The sequence below is a fragment of the Megalops cyprinoides genome, chromosome 10, assembly GCF_013368585.1.
Source record: "Megalops cyprinoides isolate fMegCyp1 chromosome 10, fMegCyp1.pri, whole genome shotgun sequence".
NCBI classification, from domain to species: domain Eukaryota; kingdom Metazoa; phylum Chordata; class Actinopteri; order Elopiformes; family Megalopidae; genus Megalops; species Megalops cyprinoides.
This window is the reverse complement of record NC_050592.1, coordinates 21,802,038-21,823,604: the sequence shown is the minus strand read 5'-3', so window position 1 is coordinate 21,823,604 and position 21,567 is coordinate 21,802,038. Positions and strand designations below refer to the sequence as shown.

General features: G+C 40.3%; 1 protein-coding gene and 1 long non-coding RNA gene across 2 annotated transcripts; one reads left to right on the top strand and one right to left on the bottom strand.

The window, feature by feature from the left end:
* The first annotated feature begins 922 nt into the window (after positions 1-922).
* zgc:113232 (uncharacterized protein LOC541546 homolog) lies at positions 923-16,294 on the top strand. The gene is made up of 28 exons (XM_036539550.1): positions 923-927; positions 1,284-1,440; positions 1,508-1,576; positions 2,549-2,605; positions 5,407-5,491; positions 6,148-6,210; positions 6,633-6,934; positions 8,173-8,226; positions 8,393-8,446; positions 8,861-8,914; positions 9,269-9,322; positions 9,834-9,887; positions 10,352-10,405; positions 11,119-11,172; positions 11,364-11,417; positions 11,520-11,564; positions 11,690-11,743; positions 11,885-11,938; positions 12,049-12,102; positions 13,350-13,421; positions 13,532-13,567; positions 14,012-14,056; positions 14,206-14,238; positions 14,715-14,861; positions 15,136-15,312; positions 15,469-15,559; positions 15,833-15,910; positions 16,089-16,294. The coding sequence occupies exons 1-28, from the start codon at positions 923-925 to the stop codon at positions 16,292-16,294; spliced, it is 2,262 nt and encodes a 753-aa protein (XP_036395443.1).
* Positions 16,295-19,008: 2,714 nt separating this feature from the next.
* Positions 19,009-20,115, bottom strand: LOC118783970. Its single transcript, XR_005005214.1, has 3 exons — positions 20,038-20,115; positions 19,900-19,941; positions 19,009-19,564 (listed from the first exon to the last, which is right to left on the bottom strand). It is a non-coding gene; the product is annotated as an uncharacterized LOC118783970 (long non-coding RNA).
* Positions 20,116-21,567: the final 1,452 nt, after the last annotated feature.

The following is a 21,567-nucleotide window of genomic DNA, read 5'->3' as shown; positions in this document are numbered from 1 at the left end:
GAGAGTGTTTGTCCAGCATGTTCATTTTAAAGAAAAAACCCCCACCATGTCCCACATGAAGATGAAGAACCCTTTCCTACGCCCTGAAAAAGCATCAGAATTTAATATCTAAATCACACGCCTTTTGCATGGAAATCTTTTGGGGTGGTCAGTGTTTCAATCAAAAGCTCCGTTTTGGATTTCAGCCTTTTGGTTGTGTAAGGTGGTCTTACTCAGAAAAACCCCTTTAATGAATGCAGGGCGAGTTGTACAGAAAGGGGTGAGCTGCAGAGAGGAGTGGAATGAAGAATATGAAGTGCCTGAGTTGGGCTGCTCCCGCGCAGGCTCAAATTTCTGAAGAATGTGATTGGCCCTTGGGAAAGTTTAGTTTGGATTGTCTGGCTGAGCCCTCATCTCCCATGAACTCTTATCAGGCTAAGATGTGAATGACTCCCAAGAAAAAACTTGAAAAATGTGAGTAAGGGGTGCTATAATTGGCACTTTTTTGCTATGGGGGTAAAGGTCATTGAGTTTCATGTACTCCACGGGGTACATAAGTAAACCGTTTCTTTGCATAAAGTGACAGCAGCAAAATGGTCTCACCCATACTACAAAAGGTTAAAATAAAACTATATAGTTTACATTTTGGAAATTTTTCTGAATGTGTACAGAATACAACATGACATGAAAATCAAAGCCCAGTTTAATTTATATATGACTTGAGTCAGATTTATATCACTTTCATATTAGCATTTTTTATTCAGCATCACATATATTTAAAATAATGGTATACATCTGTGTCCATTTTAACTTTAATAATTGTGTATAGACTGGTTTTTGGTACGAGCTGTGTCTTATTTTTTAGCTGTGTATACAGAAAGTTATCCCCACCAGTTAATGCAAAAAATTTAAAATCTCGGTCTATTTACACTACATTGGATCTATGAGGTACCGTGTGTGCCTGTTCATACTGTATTATTGTAATATAAATTATTTTTGATACAATTATGGTTTACTATAATTTGCTATAGTATAATAGTATAATAGTATACTAGGCTTGAATGGTTGAACTGTTAAAACAATTGTTTTTGTCAAAAAGAAAGATTTGGAAGCAGTTTGTGACAAGTAGGCCCTGTGTGTACATGAATGATAAAATGTTAGCGTGTATTAGATGGCCAGTGGGAGGGAGAAAGGACGGCCTCTTTCATCAGCAGCTAGCACATCTCCCTCTTCTTCCTTCTGTCTATCTTTGCACCAGTCTTTCTCTCTCTCTCAGTCTGTCAGGAGCGCTGTTTGCTCTTCAGGGGCTCAGGTATTTCTCACCAGGTTGAGGAGAGGAGGGCGCAGAGTCCAGTGCTGCGCAGGGGCCCAAGCCTTCGCTCCCTGACTCGGACACGGGACCCCTCAGGAGAGAGAGAGAGAGACGCGGGGGACTGCACTTTCTGCAGGAGCTATAATGGTGTAAGGGCAACCTAGCGGGTATACGAGTCACTGATAGTCTTTTTGTTAAAATCCTCCGCTGTCACAGCGGGACAGACGTGTGGGACGTAGCTACCTGCTGACCCAGCCTGCGGTCATGCCAGCGTCCAGGGCAAAGGTAAGCAGAGAGCGAACAGTGTTGGCAGTCCAATTTTCAGCAGAGCAGGGTACGGGGATTTCAGTTAAAGCTGGGACTCCGAATGACAATGTATGTCAGAGAACAAATGCGCCAGTGAGATCAGTCAGGTTATAAGCTTTAAGTGGGATAGTTCTGGCTTGTCTGTTGGGATAGCGTTCTCTTTTTTTTGGCTATAGAAAACATGGTAAATATGTCAGGGTATATAAGAATATGTGTATTGGGCCTTTTGTCCTCCTTTTAAATGCATCAGCATTTTCTTATTGTTTTATGTTTTATGTGTATCATAAAAGTAACATTGTCTTTAGTCACCTGCTATTTGAATCAGATTAAAATGTGTGCCATGGCACTCCTAAGTGCTCTAGACCCATGGTCTGTGGACTGGATACTATAGGTTAACTCTCAAACACAGCAGAATGCGACTGCAGTTCTCTGGTAAATAAGAAGCAGATGACCACAATTATCTTTTGTGATATTTTTCTGTAATTGCAGAAATTTTGTTTTATTCTTGCTATCCCATCGTATACTGCAGGATAAGTAGGTACAGGTGAATATGAATGATGCAGTGTGAAACCTGACAATGTATAAAACAAGTAAATTGAATAATCATTAAAACCATGCAATGTGCATCTCAATTCTAGGCTGGATATTTTTGGCCCTGCATAAATCCTGTTTGTTGAAGAATGCATTGAGCTTTTAGGTAGCCAAGTATAGATGAAAACTCATAGTGGTCACAGAACTTGTTGACAGTGAACTAAACACATTTCTAAAAAGATCCATGAAAAGAAAAAATTCCCATTTATGTTTACATGCCTGGTTCTTGGCAGAATGGCAGAATGTTTTCTTTTGGTGAATTCAGTTCAATTAAATGGCAAAAGAGACACTGCTGAGCCCAGTGATGCTTCCTGAGTAAGTGTGGATCATGGATAGTTGTTGAAATTCCCCCCCCTGCAGGGGAAGCAGAGGGGCATGCATCCCTTGCACCACCTCAGTGTCCTGGGAGGCCTTCGGGTCAGTGCATTGAGCTGCAGAGCAGTCTGGGTACACAGCCCACTAAGGGCCCGTCTGGGAAGAAGCCACCATTTCCCTCTTATCCTGTTTCTTTGAGGCTGTTTCAGTCTAATTCTAACAGTTTGCTAAGAACAGTGTGCTGCTGACTGCGGGAACAGGAATAGTCACATTTTACATTTGTTCATATTTCACTTTCCTAAAGATTTTTGTTCTGACAAGACTAACTAAAAGAAAATTAAAACTGATAATTCAGAGGTGCTGCCTACTTTCTTCAACCATGGAGACCGCAACTGATTTTGAAATTGTGAAAAGATTTCCTTTGTTTCAAATGTGCATGGGAAGTAAGTGTGTGAGTGTGGAAACATCACAAAGGTGCACTGTAAGGACTGTGGAATTTGCATAAACATGCCAGCAGAGAGCAAACTCTTCCCAAGCGCTGCACACTTAAGTACCGAAATGACTTTTACAGGTTCTGAAGACTGAATAGAGAAAAGGCCTCTTCACTCACACCGATTTGGCCAATTTTGGAATGTAGGACCTGTCTGAGAATTCCTGCTTAGGCTCCTTTCAGTCCAGCTGTGGTAAAATGGTCATAAATGGATCATCTTACACAGCCTGGGCCAGCCCTACTCAAATACAGAGCTGCTGTCCATTGCCTGAGTCCGTCAATGAAATAGAAAGACCACAAAGATATGTGCATTACATGATCAAACAACCAGATGTCATTTGTAGAAGATGGCATGGTTTGGTTTAACCTTTAAAGGACCAAAAGGGTTCAATCTCAAGCTATTGTAAAGCATTTTCAATCTGAATATACAGGGCAAGTGAAAATGAAAAAGTTGCTTTTCTTTAAAAATATGTAGATATTATAAATGACTTGCTTTGATGGGGGTAATGTATAAATGATGCAGTAAATTTGCAGTTAAATAACATCCCCAAACTTTTAAAACACTTAATAATACATGTATGCCTATATGTCACATTCTATTCTTATGGGAAGATACAATACAATGGCACCTCCATTAATGATTGGGAAAGTTGTTATTTTGCAGTCAATACAGCATGATTTTGTATGGCTTTCAGTGGGGATGTTTAGTGGTTTGGGCTTGTTAACAGAGACATGTACAGTGCTGATTATTGACTCCTTATTTGTTCATCCAGTGCCAGCCAGAAGCAGATGGGCTCCCCCTCTGACCCGGGTTCTGCTCAAGGTTTCTTCCTATTAGTCAGGGAGTTTTTCCTTGCCACTGTCACCTTTGGCTTGCTCTGAGGAGGTATCAGGGTATCAGGCCTGGAATACCGCTGTAAAGCTGCTTTGTGACAACTCATGTTGTAAAAAGCTCTATATAAATAAAACTGAATTGAAATGAATAGAATTATTTATTATTTATTTCCTTTCTAACATTCTGCTCCTGGCATCCCATGATACTGCTGGAGTGTTGAGTGTGTGGGACGTGTGTCATAGATCAAGTGACATCACTCTAGCACGAGTGGTTTATCACAAGTCTTGGGTTGTCATGTTGTGACTCTGAATGTTGACTAATAGATAACCTTTGGGATCCAGGGTTCTAGGTTCAAGGGAACCTGAATGCCAAAAACAAATTATCATTACAAAACACTTCACCCTCTGTTTGCTTTCCTGTTTCAGTTAAGGATCTTAGGTTGCTGTATTACCAAGTTGCATCAATGGAGCCTGAGATTCAGGACAGAATTTTCAGTGTGTTGAGAGTTCAGTATCTTGTTACTGCTGCAAGAGAAACTGTAAATAGAGCTCTTCATGCAAAAATATAACTGGATTTGTAATGACATTTCATTTCTACAGTTGTTTTATACTTTTAGTAGGCTTTCCTTCAAATTGTAGTAAAATTAGTAAATCTAATTTTGAATAGTTAGTGCATAATATTGGGATTGATACAGAACCAAGTATTGAGACTTCTTCAGTGGCCTGTTTTTTGTCTTACTGTGTTGTGTCAATGGTAAGTGTTGAAGTTGAGGACTAAGTTTCTCAAAGGACACTATCCAGACATTCTTCAGTTCTGAGCTGGGGAACTCAGAACTGCATTACTGTAAATGACCACTAGAGTGATTATACAATGGGGTTTTGTGGAACCTCTATCAAATATTTCATTTGTTAAACCTATTGTCAATTTGTCAATCTACCCATGATTTTTAGGCATGAAGATGCCTCTAGATGTTTTTAGCATTTTGTCTCTAATATGGTAAAGACCAACAGACTGCACAAGATCAACCTCAAACAAACACAATCTCAAAACAAGAAATTGTCTTCCCAGAATGTCTCTGATACAAATCATATGTGTGACTTACCTCTGCACAGGAACAAATGCTTTACAAGCTTACAACATCAATGATAATGTTAACATCTGTGCCACACATGGGGTATCACTGGAATATCAAATCTGTTTAATTGAGTAATCAATGCTCTTCATGAGTTTATGAATTTACTTAAGTATGTGGACCTGAGTGACTGTTCATATTTGTTTTAACATCAGTGTTTTCTTTCACATTTGAACTCTCTAAAGAAGACATCAGGACCATAATGGAGACGTGGCGGCACACAGGAGAGATACAGGGCAGTGTGATATCAATGTCAAATAGGGCCATGCATGGACATGGAGCATCATCATGGAATGAATTATTTTCACACAAGATGGCGCATAATGTGTACTCGTCAACAATTGGCCCAGCAATACCAGATGGGGTGGTTAGACCAATCGGTGCTGAGTGCGCACTTTGTACAGCACCCTCTTACTTGCATTTGTCTCTCTCTGTACTTATCCCAGGTGACCCTGGCCTCCCAGCTGTGTGTATTCCTGCTGTGTATTCACCATACCTACAGCCAGGATGAGTACTCCGCCTACCACTCAGGTGAGACGTGTGCTCTTACAATTACAACCAAAGGACATCCCAAAAGGACAGGACCGTACTGCCCAGAAGGAAAGACTTTGTAATGAAAGTGTCTTAAATTTCACACATTGTGTTCACTGAGGGAAAAGAGGACAGTTACTTTTTGTGTGCGTCATCAGTGCAGCAGTTGCATAGTCAGTCATAGTTGTAGTAACTAATTAGAACCTTTAACACCTGAATTGAATTAGCCAGCCTTGATGTGTTGAGAACGTCTGTCCTTTGTGGTATTTCTGGTGTAAATTTTAGACTCCTACATTAGAGTCTGACATGGCCGACTGTATATGGTCTGTGAAAAATTAGTTCTCAATAATTTATGTTGTCTAAATCATGTTTTTTTTTGACTGAAATTTAAATTATTTTTTAGTTGAGAAACAGTCAGTATTTGAAATGAACCACAGGAAATGGATGTATTATGGTCAAAGTAGTATTCTTTCATGATTTGAAATACACTGACATAGTCTTAGGTGTCTTTCCCTTCAGTTTAACTGTTTAGCTTTAGTGCTGCCTATGAATAAATGTCTCAAAATAGTAATATATAAAAATCCTCATAATTATGGTATTTGGTGGTTTTATCTATGTGGCTTCATCATTAACAAATACAAAATGTTTGTTTGAAGGTGATGAACATGTCTATGAGGGCTCATTGGATAACTACGAGCACTCTGGATACCCTCACCCAGGTACTGTAGACATATGGTGCTGTATGTGTGAATGGCCTCAAACCTGCTTATAATAAAAACAGTGTGGTGATTTTCGCAATTTTCCCCAACTTCCCATGTGACTGTGTAGAGAAATCCCTCTTGAGTCAGTGTTGGAGCAAGTACAATGTTATATGTGCTTTCCCAGAACATGAAACCTGAAATTTTGCCTTCATGTCTACATCTTGTAAAATGATGACTGACAATGACTTGAGAAATTTTTGAAAATACAATTTTATGGAATTGCATTTGATGTAGATACCATATTTGAACTTCACAGTGATATACTTACTTCCAGTAGTAACTTTCTTTGATTGCGCCCTTTAACAAACAAAGCTTATTGGGAAAATAACAATGACAAATTATCTGATACACACCTTTGTGCACCTCTCTGTAAAAAACAGTGGAGTATCCCCCCACGCAGGGATATGAGGATCCCACCGCCTCAGGCTATGACCCCTATGCCCCGGCCCCCACCATGGTCACCATGATCACTGAGGAGGCGTACCCCTATGCCCCCACCAGCGAGTCCTACGACTACGCCAAAGAGGTGACCACCATGACCACGCAGGTGCCGTATGAGTACCCCACTGACCCACCTTACTATGAGGACCCTGAGGGCGATGCGGCACTGGGAGAGCAGGGACCCACCGACTGCGACTGCCTTCCCGGTGAGCCCGGCTTTGCCGGATTCGCCGGCCCCAAGGTTTGTGGCCAACTTATTTGTATTTTGTCTCTTTTCAAATATTTCAAAGCATCAAATCGGCACTGCCGTTACCTAACCCAACTTCATGTTCTCTAAAGTGGTGACTTTCATTCTAGTCAAAAGACAACATAAAAGTGCATATGATTTTGAACATTGATCAAATGATCTTAGTTTTAGCTTCCACTATGTCCTCTCTTATTTTGGATTGCTTGTGACAGCTTTGTGGGGGTTTTCTATATAAATTTTTCTGTGGGATTCAATTACTACAGTAAGATATGGACAAAGACGACATCATGAAGAGTGAAATTGCAAGCGCATTATTGATGTGTGGTGATGTGCGGGAAATTTAATGCAGAGAAACTTTGTAATGTGTAAAGCAGGTGGAAAACACAGGCTTCAGATACACAGTGTGGTCCTTTGCGTTATTCCCAGTCAAACACAATACTGATTTGTGGGTGCCGAGTGTAAACACATTCATCATTCTGATTTATCCTCTGGCAAAAGAAGGTGTGGGCTTGCGTCAGTAAATGTTCTTATCCTTGAGTAGATGATATTCACTTGTTGTTCAGATTTGCTTAAACAGCAGGCATAAGTTTTGTATGCTCAATGTAAAAAACACTCAGGAGAAAGTATGTGTACATTCTATTTTAAATAACATTGAAACAAGCTTTTGAGCAGTGACATTCATTAGTCAATTAAAATGTCAGAAAGACTTAATTTAATTTTTCTGTTGTTTCATCCTAGTTTGTACATGTATTGGTAGTTATATCTCATATAAAGTGATGAATTGCAGCAGGTTTTAAGTGAACCTTTCATGTCTTTAATGCCTGTCACACAGCAACTAACATCCTCCCAGAGATACAGACAACTGCCCTCATATCATTGCATAGTACATGTTTGAGTTGCTAAACCAGTTACATCTATAGCAGTGACTGCATCCAAAACTTTGCAACAACATTGTTTTTAATATTAAAAGACACAGTGACACTATCATGGCAAGCTTACATGAGACTTCAATTGTTCAGTTCTGCTGACAAAGCACATTACGTCTGCCTTCCCCATAAGTCACATAAGACACACTGGAGTGCATGGTAGACGCATAGTAGGCTTTTGATCTAAGAAATATTTCCTTTGAATGCACTATTAGTAGAATTATCAAGATGTAATTGGAATGTTACTGTCTGGATGTTGATTAGGCTATAGTGTCATGCAAGGTGTTTGATGTCTCTGTCATCCAGGGTGCCAGAGGAGAGCAAGGCAAAACAGGATTCCCAGGGGAGCAGGGGCGGGAGGTACGTTCTCCATGGGCCATATCCTAAAGATGTGATCTGAGTCTGTCTCCCCCCTAGTGGCTGAACATAATTCACCTATATTGATGAAAACATAGAGAGGCATGAGTTTGCTGATGAAACATTGTTAAATCAACATTCTTACTCTGTATTAATATCCCTTTTTCAGGGTTACAAGGGAACGAAAGGGGTACCAGGAAGAGGAGGAGATACAGGGTCTGAGGTGGGTTTTCCAGTATAAAATATACATGACCAAAATATTATGTATCATACCAAGCTCATCAAGCTTCTCTCTATATACCGAGAGAATGCATGGGTTAGCATGGTTTCTTCCTGACACGAACACAGCATGGACAGATTTTTTCAATTCCCTAAGACTCCCTTCATAACTGGCACTGATGGCCTTTGAGTATATGTGAGTGAATGTGGACCGACTCGCTCTGCCTTTTGTCAGATTGGTTACATCTGTGAGTGAATGGCCAGTTGTCACATTTGTATTTCCAAGACACTAAGACAACATTTGCTGCATCAGTCCCTGCCTGGCTTCATTGCAGATACCCCCTTCTCATTCCGGAACCTAATTAATTCAGGAGATGCCTGCTTGTGTGACCTCTCAGCTCCTTTCTCTTTCTCACAGGGTGAACCGGGTCCTGATGGGGCTGAAGGTGCATCTGGATACTCTGGAGCTATGGTAAGTGAGTGGAAGACCAGCTTGGAGAATTTCATCTCACAGAAAGTTCCTGTGTTGTAGTGAGCAAGGGAGGGGTAAAATCAGACTAGACCTACTAGGAGTGTCTATATGATAAAAGTTAGAATTACTTGTATCTTCACAGTTTTTCACCTTGATGCTACATGTACTGTGTCACTGGTTGTTCTGTAGTTACCTGTGTTGCTGTTCTTGTTGGTCCTGTGATACAATGAAGTATTTTACTACGAATGTCTGCCATATATTATTATTATTGTTGTAGTTGTTAAGTTTTTTCATAAGTGTGTAGATATTCTACTGTGTGTCTGCTTCACTGCTCCATGATCTCTCTTTCCACAGGGTTTACTGGGGCCACCTGGTGACCGGGGCGAACCCGGCCTGCTTGGTGTCAAGGTAAGAGCCACACTCCACTGGAACAGGGGTCAAAGGGCAAGACCTCCCTCATAGTGGCCAGTAGCGCTTGGGGCAGTGCAAGCTATGTCATCAGTGTCTCACACTGGCTTGTTGGGAGGATTGGTGGAAAGATAAATCTGACTACCATGACTACAGTTTAAGCAGAGCCATAATTCTGAAAAAGAAGGAAATCCGACAGTCATCACTTATACTATACTATGCTGTACTTTCACATTACAACTAACATCGCAGACTTACTGTAATATTGTGATCTATGGAAGACAAAGACTTCCATAGATCACAAAGATCACAGAGACTTCATTAGCTATTTCGCTATAATCTGTTTTACTGTTTGGTCATTGAATACATTGTCGAGCCATGTCACATGGATCAGAGGTACTCAGCAACTTAATAATTGATATCTTAATAATTTCAGCTTACTGTACAGTGGTAATATCAACACTGGAATCCCTTAAATATGAAAGCTTTAATAATACTCTCCTCATCACAGGGTGATATTGGCATAGAGGGTCCACGTGGTGAAGTTGGAATCAAAGGAGTGACGGTAAATTGGAAAAAAAATTTTCTCCATGTGACACAGTCCTTTACCCATATTGGAAACAATGTAAGATTATATGATCCCTTTGAGAATGCAGCTTTTTAAAAATATTCCTCTTAACTCATTTATTCCCATAACAGTCACCACAGTCACTTCCATTTCTGCCTCCACAGACTGCTGCATATTTCCTGAAGTGTAAATAGAATTTGAACATGACTGTATATGGGTATATGTTATAAAACACATGCAAAAGCAGCAAAATGTTACTGTATGATGCCATACAAGACGCTATGATGATGCTATATGTTTTTACATTCAAATATACATAAATATATAGCAAGAATATTCTACATACAGTTATAACTTCATTTTGAACAAATAAATCACATTTTATAGAGTGGTGTGTTTCATTGTGCACTGCATGTCTGCAAGAATCATTTTAGCTGAAATCTCAATTTTTCCAATTCCAGGGCAAAGTTGGAAGGTTGGGGCCCCCAGGCAAAACTGGATCTAAAGGTTTCAAGGTAAAAAGGTCATCATCCAATGACCTCACCCACAGGAGTGTACAGTGCACCCGAATCTTTCCCTGTGCTAGGGATGGACACCATGCAGTAGAGATCCACAGCATTCTTCAGGGGTATAGGAGGCATATTTCCAGTGGAGTTCAAATATTTCAAAACATATATTGCCTGATAAAAACAAAATCAGCTTTAAAACACCATTCTTGATTGGTTTGTGAAGACACTTAACTCTACACATAAGGACGAGAATAACAAACTCACCAGTCTTGGAGCCAGAGGTTTGACATTCTCACATGTGAGATTCATAGTCTGTCGACTTTATGTAATGTAAATGATCTCAGTTATGAACATAAACATCAGTTTATATAAGGCTTGCTAATATTTCTGTGAGTCTCAGAGGTCTTGTCTCTCACCTCCTCTGTAGATATGCTGTTTAAGCTAAAGTTTTTTAAAACTTTTTAACTTTGATTTTAAAGTGATATCCAATAACTAATCACCTCATCAGATTAAAAGGCAATGGATCTATGCAGTTAGTCATTTGCATTATATACTCAACCTATGCTGTGGCTGAAAGGAGCAGGTTCACACTTCCTTCAATGATGTCAAAGACCAACTCTCAAGGCTGGAATTCTGAAGTTGTACGGGAAGAACTCAGGAATGTAATGTAAAGTAAAATTCAGACTGTGAAGGCTGATGTCCATTCTTGGTGTCAACAGGGATCAGTTGGGAAAACTGGCAAAGTAGGACCTGAAGGCAGAGTGGGAGAGAAGGTAGGGTTCAGAACTGTCTACACCGAGTGATTGATACTATGAATAGCCAATGGGAATTGGTGAGCTGAATTTACATTCCATGATGACACACGTATGCGCGAGGGACACATACCATGTGTCAGATACTAAGTCAGTATGGGACTTTCACCCATCCTTTCACCTGAGATAACTGTCTCTTACTACTCTCACAGGGTCAGATAGGAGCACCCGGATTTTCTGGAGACATTGGGGAGCAGGGCTACTTGGTAAGGAAAATTCCTCTTGGTTTACATAGGAGGTCAGTATTAGCTTCATCCTGCTCTGAGACAGGAGGCTAACCAGCCTTTTCTGTTTGCTGCATGTCATAGGGTTACCCTGGGATACCTGGGAGCAGAGGGGAACCTGGTCTGGAGGTAGGAAGAATTAAAACTCATTACAATGATGATAAAGCTATTGCTGCAGTGTGACTAACACATGAATGGTTCATGTTGTCTTGCATTGATGTAAAACTGTGAGGACCTCCTCCTCTGTCATGCAGGGGGACCAAGGTGTGGGTGGCCTGCCAGGTAGTGATGGGGAGCCTGGAGAAGATGTGAGTGGTAGCTTTTCCTTAAACTCAATTCTGAACCATAGATAAAACTCCATCAACTGCAGTGGCATTGACTGCAGTATTAGTAAGGAAGACCAATAAGCACAGAGCACTGATACCTTTAGGTCTTCTTTTTTTCTCCAGGGCCCTCTTGGAGTACCAGGTGTCATTGGTCCACCTGGATCATTTGGAATTAAGGTACATTGAAGACAGAAAATGATCATTGGCATGGAGAATGGACTTTGGGATATCTGGTGATAAATGACTGTAAGAAGTTGTATCTCTGATGGCTGTTGTGTTTTTGGCAGGGTGTGAAAGGGGACCCTGGGCCCAGAGGACGACCGGGAAGAGTGGGAGCTGGGGTAAGACACTCACAGCTGGGACTGTTTACAGGCCCCTGCACTGCTAAGATTTAAAAAAAATCAAAGTAAGCACTTAGACCTGTCATGTAATCATCAAAGATGTTTAAAAGAACCATTTTCATTCTGTACTGAAACACCGTCTTTACACTTATAGCTCAAAATGACTAAGGTTTGTTAAATGACAGAAATAATGACAGGATACATCCCCTTCCTTTTTAATCTAAATAAAAACTATTACAGACTAAGACTGTAAGACTGTGTAATGGTGTTAGAGTCATTATTTGTTGGTACTATTGCCACAGGTTAGAGGCCACAATTAAGACAAAGATAATCTTATTAGCCATTTTTATATGTACAGATATAAACCATGAGTTAAAATCATTATTGCCATCTCAATGTGTGGTACTGAATCTAATCACATGTAAAATTAGAATCATCAAATAGTGATTGAAACATGAAAAATAGTCATCAAATAGTGAATAGTAATGCTATTCATTAGTCCATGATTCCTATAATTGATTCCTACAATATTGACTGATTCCTATAATGTGTGCTAAGAAAACACTACACATTTGAAACATGACTCTAAAGCAGAACAAGCAAGAGAAGTAAGAAAGTTTTCTTGGCATCACTTATATGTATGGTGTGAATGTGGTGAGTGAAGCATTCATGTGATGAATATAGTGGGTGGATAGACACGTGATAATGCCTTGGAATTTTTCTCTATGCTCTATTTATGACCTTTGCATAAAGAATGAGGAACAAACCTACACGTGGTGCTCTCCCCTGCCACCAACTCTCTCAGTTTTCAAGATACTACAGCTAAAAAAGGAACTTAGTTTGGTTTCAGGGGAAAATGAACAGCCTAAAAAAATCCCTTTTGAATGTGAGAGAGAACACATTAAAAATGATTAAAAGTGAGACCCATACAACATAAAAATGTTAGCTAAGTGTTTTTTATTATTTTTATAGTACGTGATGTGTCAATGAATTGTTTTTACAGGCTTTGTGATACAGAATATTTGTCTGTGGGTACTGTCTCTGTCAGTATGTGCTGTGTGTGTGTGTGTGTGTGTGAGCGCGTGCCCATGCGCATGTGTTTCTGGTGGGTGTGTATGTGCATGTACCACAAATGTGAGTGTGTACGTGTGTGTTTGCCTGTGACAGTGTTTGTGTGCATTAGAGCTTCTTGTGTCTGTGTGTTTTGTGTTTTGCCTGTGACTGTGTTTCTATGGTCTGTGGTACAGGGACCACCAGGAGCAAGAGGTGATGCAGGTGTACCAGGCAAGCCTGGACCAAAGGGCCTGCCAGGCCAGCCTGTAAGTTTTCAGTCACTCAGTTTCACGCAAATGGACATTTTCATTTTTATATTATCTATTTATTGAATTAATATCTTTGCTGCAATGTGTGCTGCAATTTTCCTTCTCAGGGAGCTAAAGGGGAGACAGGCCCAGATGGTGAAAAGGTAAACCTGTCAGTTTTCTTCTGTAATGAAACTAACATAAATAACTATCAGCTGTGAAAGGTAAAGATTATATAGCTACACAATCATAACACAATTCAATCTGATGGAAAACCCCCATCGAGGTCATCATGACTACGATCATCTGAATTACAGCTAGCCGCTTGCAGGTTTTTTATCACTTGGTACGTAATTGCTCCATGCAATTAAAGATCTAGTAGGCCTTGGAGTAGAACTCCCTCTTAATTTTACAGAAAAGAGTGTAAGTTGGGGGCTGTTGTATAATAATTTAGTATGCAACTTTGCTTGCATTAGTTTGCAAAGCACCTGTCACAGCAAAATGACATTTGGAAAAGCCAGTCATTTTCTGGTGGCCCCAGATGTTCTTGTTGACACAAACGAGCTGTCTTGTAATTAGTGTGACATTTGAATAATGTGTTTCCACAGGGTGCGACAGGGAGGTTTGGCAAAAAGGGTGCAAAAGGAGATAAGGTAAAAAAAAAAACCTGTTGATTAGTCTGTAGGTTTAGTAAGCATTTGGAATTAACAAGCTTGTTGAAATCACCCTCTTCTTTTTACTGTCCAAAACCCTGGTCTGCACTGTTTTGACCTGTACAGCTTCTTCTCCCTCTCTCTAACAGGGGAGTGCTGGTGACCGTGGTGACAAAGGCCAGGTTTGTATAACATAGTGCATTTTTTAGGAATCAAGTTGTTGTATTTTCTCAACAATCACATTAGTAACACTATCTTGATGAAAATATATTAACAGAAATCTGCATTATATTCTGCGGGCAGCAGTGTAGCATAGTGGTAAGGAGCAGGGCTTGTAACTGATAGGTTACCGGTTCAATTCCCCACTAGGGCACTGCTGCTGTACCCTTGGGTAAGGTACTTAACCCACAACTGCCTCAGTAAATATGCAGTTGTATGAATGGATAATATGTAAACCTGTAAACTATTCAAGTCACACTGGATAAGAGTGTTTGCTAAATAACAATAATGTCATGTGTGTCTTCATTTACTTGTGGACTTTATTGATTGTCATAACCGATTCACCAGAACAGTCATCACATCAGATCATGGTTCAGAGAGTGACTGTGTTTGTGTGTCTATGCACGTGTTCGTGTGTATGCCTTCTCTGTTCTTGTAGCGTGGAGAGAAGGGCTCTCCTGGCCCTGATGGACCTGTTGGACGTGTTGGACCCCCAGGTATCCCAGGTTCCAGGGGTAGGCCTGGCCCAAGCGGGGACATTGGAGTGCGTGGCATGGCTGGAGCAAAGGGACTACCAGGTGCCCCTGTATGTGTTAGAATTTGCTTTCCAGTTTACTTACAACTGTTGAAGTGACCGCCAAATCCTCTGATTAGATATCTATTTGTCCTGCAATGGGAGCAGTTAATAAGTACTTTTTCTGATGTTACATGAGTGGATCCTTATTTGATATTCAAGCCTTCCAGCCTTTAGTCCAAGGCAGTCTCTAATGCAGTCATGATGAATATGTTGCATTAGTCTGACAGGCAAGTGTATCACTTCAGTTTGTGTGACAAGTCTTTATGCAAACCCTCTCCTGCAGGGCCCTGGTTTGACAGATGCGCAGGTCCTTGAACTGTGCAGAGGGGTGGTCACAGCCCAGATCTCCCAGTACGCAGCCTCCATCCGCTCAAAATGTTCCCGTGGCTGTCCCATCAACAACCGGACGCTCATTGGTCCACCTGGTGTCAGGGGGCTGCCTGGATCTCCAGGGAAATCTGTATGTAGTCTAGTTGAAACTGTTTATGTTCTTGCTACTCAGTGCAACAGCCCAGCTGATGGTTTACCAGTAACTGTTGGCACAATGCTTTTTGTTCATTAATCTTACGTCAGCTTGCACTGTCAAATGATTCTGTGTGCCATCGGTTTCTTCCAGGGGAAACCTGGGAGGGCAGGTGCCAAGGGGGCCCGAGGCATAAGAGGAGAAACAGGTGTGCAGGGTCAGAAGGGAGCAGATGGAGACCGAGGTAGGAACTCTCTCAGACCGCTCTGTCCTCTCTCCTGTCATTATTCCCTTGCTCCTTCAGGTGACTGATTATCACAAGAAATCATTAAAGTCAAATTAAATCACGGTAGCAGCAAATTGATGGCACACACCTCCTAGACACCAACGAACACTTGCACTTTTGAAGACAGCAGTGCTAATGAAGACTGATAGATGTACATCAGTGCCAGAATGATTCACTGAAGCCAGCAATGCCCGTTGTGCAGTGCATATCTGAGCTCCTCTTGTTCCCAAGGCTCAAAGGGTGAGAAGGGAGTGCGTGGAGATCCAGGAGAGGGTCTGCCAGGACATGATGGACACCAGGGCCTCAGAGGTGGGATCGCTGATCACTGTGATGGCCCATTCCATTTCTAACCTGATAGTTGGTAGAGGGTAGTCGCCTGCCCCATATTAAGAGGCCCCTGACATAGGTCTTTTGTAACATGTTTTTACCCATTCGTCTGGTTTGAGTCCCACAAGTAGTTGAACTGACCGTTTCTTGTATTTGACAGGACATCCTGGCCACCCTGCAGTGCCAAAGAATGGGGCAGATGGTCTAGACGGCCCCCGTGGGCACCCCGGCCCCGTGGGACAACCAGGCATGGTAGGGCTCCCAGGCGTGCCAGGCATCTGCGAAGCACGTGACTGCAGTATTCACGCCCCAGTGATGAGGAAGGAGCAGGGCCTGGTGAAGGGCCCCCTTAGCCCTAAAATCTAACTGGGTAAAGCATTCAAAGAAATGGAGCCTGACAACCTGCTCGACTTTGCCATCAGTTGGAGCAATTTACCAGTCCAAAAAAAAAATGCACCTTCTAAATAACATCGCCAAAAGAACTTTACCTGAGCCAGCTAAGGCTCTTGAAGAACAGTAATATTTTGATTCTGATTGTTGAGATTGTTTTTTTCTTTTCTTCCTTTTTCCAAGATGCAAAGACTATACCCCATAATCTAACATCCAGGGCCAGAATAAAGACCCCCCTTTCCTCCTAATAAAATCGCTTCAGGGCATGAAATTGGCAGAAATGTGACACGTTTTTTCAGTCTGTTTTATTTTTTAATATGATCAATGTTGTGGATGCAAAAAATAAAATAAGACATGTAAATAATTTTGTATAGTATCTGATGTGCATGTACTGTTTGTTCTGAAATGTTATTGTGCAAGATAAACGTCTTACTTTTCCAAAGACGGGCCCTCACTTTTTTAGTATCGACACTTGGACATTTCTTGGAAAACAATTTTAATGTTGCATATTTAGCATTAGTTTATGTTGAATATTTAGCTGCCATGAAGTTAAGGAAAAAGGTAGGTTTTATTTTATTTATTTGCAGTTGATGAGGTGTGTTTGCTTGAAAAAGACATTTGTACAGTACTTTGTTTTAAAAAATAGCTTCAAGTCATAAAGTTGACATTAATATCTGGCTCAAACAAACTGTATTTGTTGTTTAATTTGCATCTCAGTACAAGTTAGTATTTTGTGAGTATGTGTGTTAGTATTTTAAAGATTGCAAACTGATAACCTTTCCACAAAAATATGAATGCAGTGCATGCATGTGATCACAACCATAAAAACATGTTTCTTTTCAGAGTAATATGAACATTTTCATTCATTGCCTTTGACAATGATTCCTTTTCACATTAAAAACCAAAACAGGGTGGTAGTGCAGTTTGTTTTTATTCTATAATACGTTGTAATCATATAAAGTGCTGTAACTCAGAAGCAGCAAAAACAGACTTGGGTTAAAATAGAAAAAAAAATTCTTTAAAATTGGACAGTGATTGCCTTATAGTAGGGATTAGGCTGGAACAAAATCTTGCACACAACACAGCCCTACAGATAGCATTAGGTATTTCATTTTACCCCTTTCCTGAGTAAAACGTTGAAATAATATATTTGGGATTTCCCTGAGTAAAAACTCTGAAGCCACCCCAACTCCTTCTTAATTAAAAAATATAAAACAACGGTAATTAAGGCTTTCGGTTTTTATAAATGCATCTGTGACTAAACTGTAAACACATGAACAATAATACAACAATGTTTTGATTTTATCTGAGGGTAGACTCAGAAACAACATAGGAAGTGAAATATCTTGGAAAATACTGGCCATTTCTAAGTGATGACAACAAGGAGAACAACACCATCATTGTAGGCAGAAAAAACTCAAACTTCCCCACTCTTAAAAGAGGAAGAGAAAGTCTCTTGGTAAGCGAGTCACAACTTTGACTACCCATGACCTCACAGTTCACATTCATTTGTTTTGCATGACTAATGTTATATTTCTACTGGCAGTGGATTGACCTTTACATTAAAGCAGCACAATTCAGATTAACCGGTTACTCCTCATGTTGTGCGTCATAAAGAACCAATACTTGGAATAAATCCCTACGTATGTAAATGAAATAAATTATGGAAAAAAATAAATATGCAAATAAAGGTCCATATAGCAGTCAAAACATGTGGTGTACTAGAAAGGTGCACCCTGAGAAAATCCTCCCTGAGTTCAAAAGGATCTCTTACAGCACAAAATAGCACAGGAAATACTCCGGTTTGGTTTAGGTGAGGGGCGGCGCCTGGGTAAGCGTGCAGGAGGCAGGACGCAAAAAGTACGCTGCAGACATCGCACTGGCTGTAATCGAAGCAGCCTACTGCATACTGTGTACTGTGTACTACACAAGTATATACTGTATACTGCATGCTATTTTTCAGTGTAGTACCCAGTATGTGACCATTAATAATTACATTTGTGGTATGTTACATTGTCGCTTGAAATCATTGCGAGTTTAGAAACTTCCAGATTTCCTCGTGGTATTTTCCAGCTAGACGCCACTTGCATTCTCATGAGTGAAAAATATTTATGAAATCACCTAAAGTATTCGCGAGTATTTTCAGTTTTTTTCTTTTCAATGTCTTACCTTTCAGTGGTATGGGTACATAATGTGGCATAGAGGAGGAGAAGGCGAACATAGCTATTGTATTTGTATCTATTGCTTTTGGGTAGCCTATAAAAAAAAAAAAATCACACATAACCATCCAAATGGTGCTACTGGTACACATAATTTATTATTAATTATACATTTATTATAACAATAAGGTAAGTTTTTGTTGTTCACTATGTAATGTTAGGTGACCAGTTCACCTATCTCACTATACCTATCACTATTACTTAGCTACAGCTTAGCTAGCTACTAACCAGATAATAAACTACTAACCAACGTTATTAATCATCGTAAGAGACGAGTTTGGCAGTATATAGTTAACTATCTCTTTAATGATCATTGGACTCAAAATAGCATGTAACTGGACATATCCGCAATGTCAACTAAACAGTGGAAAGCCATGTACAGGCACGCGGAAAAGAGTTTGAGGCAGACGTTTGTATTCTTCCAGTTTTGCACCAGTCACATAATAGAAACGTCATCAACACGCCCACTCACTCGCGATGGATTCTCAGGAACGTTGCCTGTTCTATTCACACATGGGCTCACTCCGACATGAGGCAGACTTTGTACTAGGGAGCAGGCAGAACGAAGTCTGTCACATGTCTGGTCCGACTGATTCGAACATTTGCATTCTCACATACATCTCCTCCGGCTAAGGGCCGGATACGTTCCGGCGTCCAGTGCATGTGTTAAAGGGGCTCAAGAGATCAAGGCACTTATTTAAACATCCAACACCCTTCAAAAACCCTTTCACTTTCTGACCTAAAGTTGGCCCACTACTCAGTTTTCAACAACAGTGTGTCATTTTTCTGTACCATACACCAACAAGATATATGAAAGTGAAACAGATCATTTTTATAACAATGCAGGTTTTTAGCATTGCTATAACATATAGTAGTGTGGTTGGTACACATTCATTTGCAAGACTGTTGGAAGATTATTCTGGCCTCTGGGAGTCTGGCTGGTGTAGGGCTGTAGTTTGTTGCTTCCTGCACAGATATATAACCATCGCAGCAGCTGCCACAACTGTAAAGCTCGCAAACAATAGTCCTGAGAGAAAAATCAAAAGCCACTTTGTCATGCTTAAGCATGTTGCATACTGTATGTATATTTTCAGATCACACTGTAAAATTGTGTATACTGTAAAATTTGTTCTAATATGCATTAAAATAGCAAATATTAAAGTAGTAATAACAGACATTTGGTATAATTTCATGTATATTAGAATGTCTATATATGATACATATTCCTTATGTCAGGAGTTTTATGTTACTCTTCATGGACAAATACTTCATCATAAGGGCATACGCTACGTAGAGCTTATAACAGTTTCATGAAAAAAGCCCTTGTACGGAAATTATACCCAACAACACTTAAAACTGTACCTATATGATAATTCTGTTGTCCACGGGTGCTGATGCCATCTCCTACAAGACCAGAGAGCACATTGAGGAGATGTCAGGAAAAATACATCTCATAGTAATAAGTATATTTTTCAAACCAAGCAAATCCCTTTATTGTACCTTCAAGATCCTTCAGTCCTTGGCTGCTGTCGAGCTTTCCTAGAGCATGCATGACAATTTGTAATTAGGAACATGGTGAATCTGATAGCAATTACCAGCACTCACTGTCCAGTCTCATTTAAAGTACGTAGCTTACCTATAAAATGAACCCTGACTTCATCAATCATGTCCTGTCAAAGAGAGTGTTTAAACTTAAAAAAAAAAAAAACCTTACAGATACAGTAAATATGTTGAATCAAGAACTCAATACCGCAACTTACTCCGAGGTTGCAGAATAGATTGAGGGTAACCTTGACGCATTGTCTTAGACGGATCTCTCCAGGGGAAACCCGCACACAAGGAGCACTGCACTGATTGTTGTGAAAATCTGCTATAGGCTGCATGAGACAGGGCAGGAGTTCGCCTCAGATATAATTTCCCATGACAGAGTTTTAACCCAATTTCTATTATTTCTGTATCTTTAACGTAAGGTTCAGTGGCCAATTACTTAATGTTCAGAGGTAGGACAGACTTACTTTTTCTGCCAAATTCCAAATTTGCTCGCACTCAGATATGTTGAAGTGTTTGTGCACGTAAACGATGTCAAATATCTGCTTCTGTTCCGGACATCTATAGTACTCGGATTTCTCCGGTACCGGGGGACAGAAAGCTAAGAAAAGAGATGAGAAGAACTATGTTTTTAAACAATGTTTAAAGACCAATTAAAGTATTCTACATGCAAATAACTGCTTTTGGTTTGTTGTTGAAATTTACACAGCACACACGCAAACATAGCTAATCTACACTGTGCCAATTTGGCTCCTGTAGTAGGCCTATTATGAGATGGGAGATCATGAAAAATTCCACTGATCAACAGCCTATGGTAGGGAATTCCCATCAACCGGGGTACTTTCCCTCGGGGACTTTCTCTTACAGGCCTTCAAATGTCAACACACTGTTTGATTAAATATGTCTCCGTACAGACAGCGTAATGCCTTATAAACCTGCTAAAAGTCAGATGAAAAAAACAGACGATAATCTTGATTTTAACGAAATATGTGATTAGAGGATATTGAAAGCGAAGACGAAACCCGACCACTCCGCCACACATAATACGTGACAGCACCATGGAATAAACGTGGGCTACACGTGGGCAGACTATCTACTTTCTAATCGCAGTTCCTTGATTTGACAGCAGTGTGTTTATGTTCTAATGATAGGATATACTTGAAAAGACGCTTTTAAGTTACTGGTCTGGATGGACTTGCTAAACGGTACAGCAGACTACCGTATTTCCACGCGCGGGGACCTAGCTAACTAGCGACATAAGAAACGAGTCCGGTTTGCAAGATAAATAAATAAACAAGTCACAACTAATCGCCGATTGACTTTAGGGCACTTCGTAGAATCGACAACATTTCTTTAAACATCCTCATAAACTTACAACATCTACAAAATGAAGAAGAGCAGTCTGTCTTTTATCAAACATCATCGTTGGTTTACCATCTCAATTCAATTAAGACAAGCATCTTGCAATGACCCACAATGTTT

Coding starts and splice junctions, on each gene's coding strand:
- zgc:113232 (XM_036539550.1), top strand. Junction 2,606..5,406: donor GTGTCCTGGGAGGCCTTCGG/GTCAGTGCATTG, acceptor TACTTATCCCAG/GTGACCCTGGCCTCCCAGCT. Junction 8,447..8,860: donor GAGGAGATACAGGGTCTGAG/GTGGGTTTTCCA, acceptor TCTTTCTCACAG/GGTGAACCGGGTCCTGATGG.